The following is a 2500-nucleotide window of genomic DNA, read 5'->3' as shown; positions in this document are numbered from 1 at the left end:
AACCCTTCCAGCAGGAGGAGACTCCATACAATAGTGAAGATGGCTAAATGTATCTTTGGGGACAAGTTAGAAAACAAAACTTTCCAACTTTTCACATATGTATACTGTTTTGGTATTTTTGTGAGATTTCATTTGGTAGAGATTCAGGGACTGAGTATATTGTAACCACTGCATTTCAATCAGTCCCCACAACAAAAAAAGTGTGTAAACTTCTTTTGTGTGGGAGTCCCCATGTTAACTAAGGAAGAATATAATGATTAATAACAATGCCTTGTCTTTCTGAATAAGGTACGAAAGAACAAGAAATGCCACCAAAAAGCACAGAAGACAGTTCTGTTCTGTGATCAAGATTTTTGGTGGCTTCCAAGAAATCCTTGCAATCATGGCTCTATATTTCATAATCACACCATCTTACACCTCGATCTGCTGATGTAATACTAGTTCCGGCTGAAACCATTAAATCATTCGCAATTTACCTCATACATGTTGGATTATTTTCATTAGTAACAACATTCCGAAAATAACTGAGGAGCTCCGCTTTTAGGCTGGCCTAAATCTATATATTAATGTTTCCCTGTATACTACTTATACGTGAGTCCTAAATAGACACGGTCCTCTATGAAAGTGCACACGATCTCGACGAGCGAAGTTTGGAGTGAAAGTGTACTCAATTTACCTGGGAGTTCTCAGTTGCCTTCAGATTTGACAATATATTGAACATCCTGTGTGAGCAGCATACATCTCAGGTGACCCGATAAAGACATTCATGGAAAAACGTAGCTAAACTACGAATTTAGAACACAGAATTTTGTGACGCAGGATATCATTTTTAAAGTTGTGAAATTTGCATTCAAATCGTTCAAACACTGTACATTTTGCTCACGTTACATATAATAACTGTGGTATCAAAATATTGTATTATTTAATTCAGAAAACCGTGAATACCAGAAATACTTATAAAATGTTATTGTGTAGCGATGAAAAAGCCAATTAGACGTGAGAAAGCTGAACCGCAAACATCAACGGTAATTAGTTTGTGGTTTTGAGGTTTTCTCGCGTGTCTTGAACTTTATTGGGATTTGTCAATACACTATTCACCTGTCAGAATCAAGTTAAACTGCTCATGGTTTTTGAGTTTATCAGGAAGAAAAACAAAATCCATGACATAAATTTGAAATCCACTGTCCAAATTCATGAGTCCACACATTTCCATCACTCATGACGAGGCAACCACTTCCGCTTCCACTTTTGCGGGACTGTAAAACCTCTGCAATATTCTTTCTCTTTACAGTAATCTAGGAGACTATAGGGATATAAATATATATTTTTTTTCATTATGTGATTTGTTTTAGATGCGAGGTGGGCGAAAGCGGAGCAGTTTGGAGGCTTCAGGATTCTCTGGCTGCTTGTGTAACATTTCCCCCGAACGCTGTGAAAACAACTGTGGTGTTCCGATGCATACTGTGGCAGTCAACAATTGCCTTTCCACCCTTAAGAAAGAATGAGGCATTGGTTAGCAATGTAATAGCCCTTGCATGCGATGATCTTCTACGCGCCGATTTTACCGGGAATTTTGATGAGGAAGTTTCAGTTGCCTTATCTCACAGTGCCACTAACCTTAAGGGGTACGAGGTGGTGATGAGAGAGTTGGTGGATCCAGACAACAATGAGTGGAAGGATTTAAAGACAACGAACATTTGGAAAGCGTCAGGTAATTGCATGTGTGACGAACCGTTTTAATCTAAATAAAATCTTAATGTGTCATTTCGTTCATTCATTCCCACTTAGACCGGAACTATCATCTGAAGAAAGCAAGTCAAAAAGCTACTCAAACAGGGCTCAACTGATAGTCATGAAACTCTAATAGTTATCAGGGAAACTTTTGTTCAGTCGTTTGTTTGGTCACTTTAATCGGCTACCCAAATTGAATGTTTTCTGAAGGTCTGTTTTAATGCGGATTTGAATTCTATAACAGTCTTATTCCAAATTTTTACACTTTTCGGGTCCTTACTTGTTTCTGAATCCATTTGAGCTGCTTTAACGTTATGAGAAATTTGTTTGAAATCTAAGAAGACAGATCTAAGATGGCGGACATTTTGAAATCTTTTGATGTAATTTTGGCGTAAAGGGAAATCAGGGTTAAGAGCATTTTTTGGAAATACTGTTAGAGATACGTGGCGAACAAAAAGAGCTCCCACGCGTGTCGAGGCCTTTTAGCTCACCTATCTTTATTAATAGCAGATACGCAGTGTGATCTCTACTCAACACCAAGATTTCCCTTTTCTGAGGCTAAAGTTACGTGTTGTTCCGTGTATGCTGTTATCTGCCGTCTCAAGTCCTACACATATTCGACGCATGGCCAACAAAAACAAGATTTTACCTGCAGAGTTCCAGACTACCCTGATGTGACTGTGACAATCCCAGCGAGTGTCGTCCACAAGAATGGCGACTTCCAGTTAATTCTTAAGGTATAGTTAGAAAAACTCGTTGTTAAGCCATG

At 38.5% G+C, this 2500-nt stretch overlaps 1 protein-coding gene across 1 annotated transcript in view; it reads left to right on the top strand.

Annotated features, from left to right (window-relative positions):
• The window catches only part of LOC145501648 (uncharacterized), an 84521-nt gene that overhangs the window by 56466 nt on the left and 25555 nt on the right, over positions 1 to 2500 (top strand). Inside the window, exons 7-8 of the mRNA XM_081481076.1 lie at positions 1353 to 1711; positions 2239 to 2468. Coding sequence (XP_081337202.1) covers positions 1353 to 1711; positions 2239 to 2468 — 589 coding nt within the window. The remainder of the gene's footprint in view (positions 1 to 1352; positions 1712 to 2238; positions 2469 to 2500) is intronic.

This window comes from Orbicella franksi, chromosome 10 (assembly GCF_964199315.1).
Source record: "Orbicella franksi chromosome 10, jaOrbFran1.1, whole genome shotgun sequence".
Lineage (NCBI taxonomy): Eukaryota > Metazoa > Cnidaria > Anthozoa > Scleractinia > Merulinidae > Orbicella > Orbicella franksi.
This window is presented reverse-complemented; position numbering and strand designations above follow the sequence as displayed.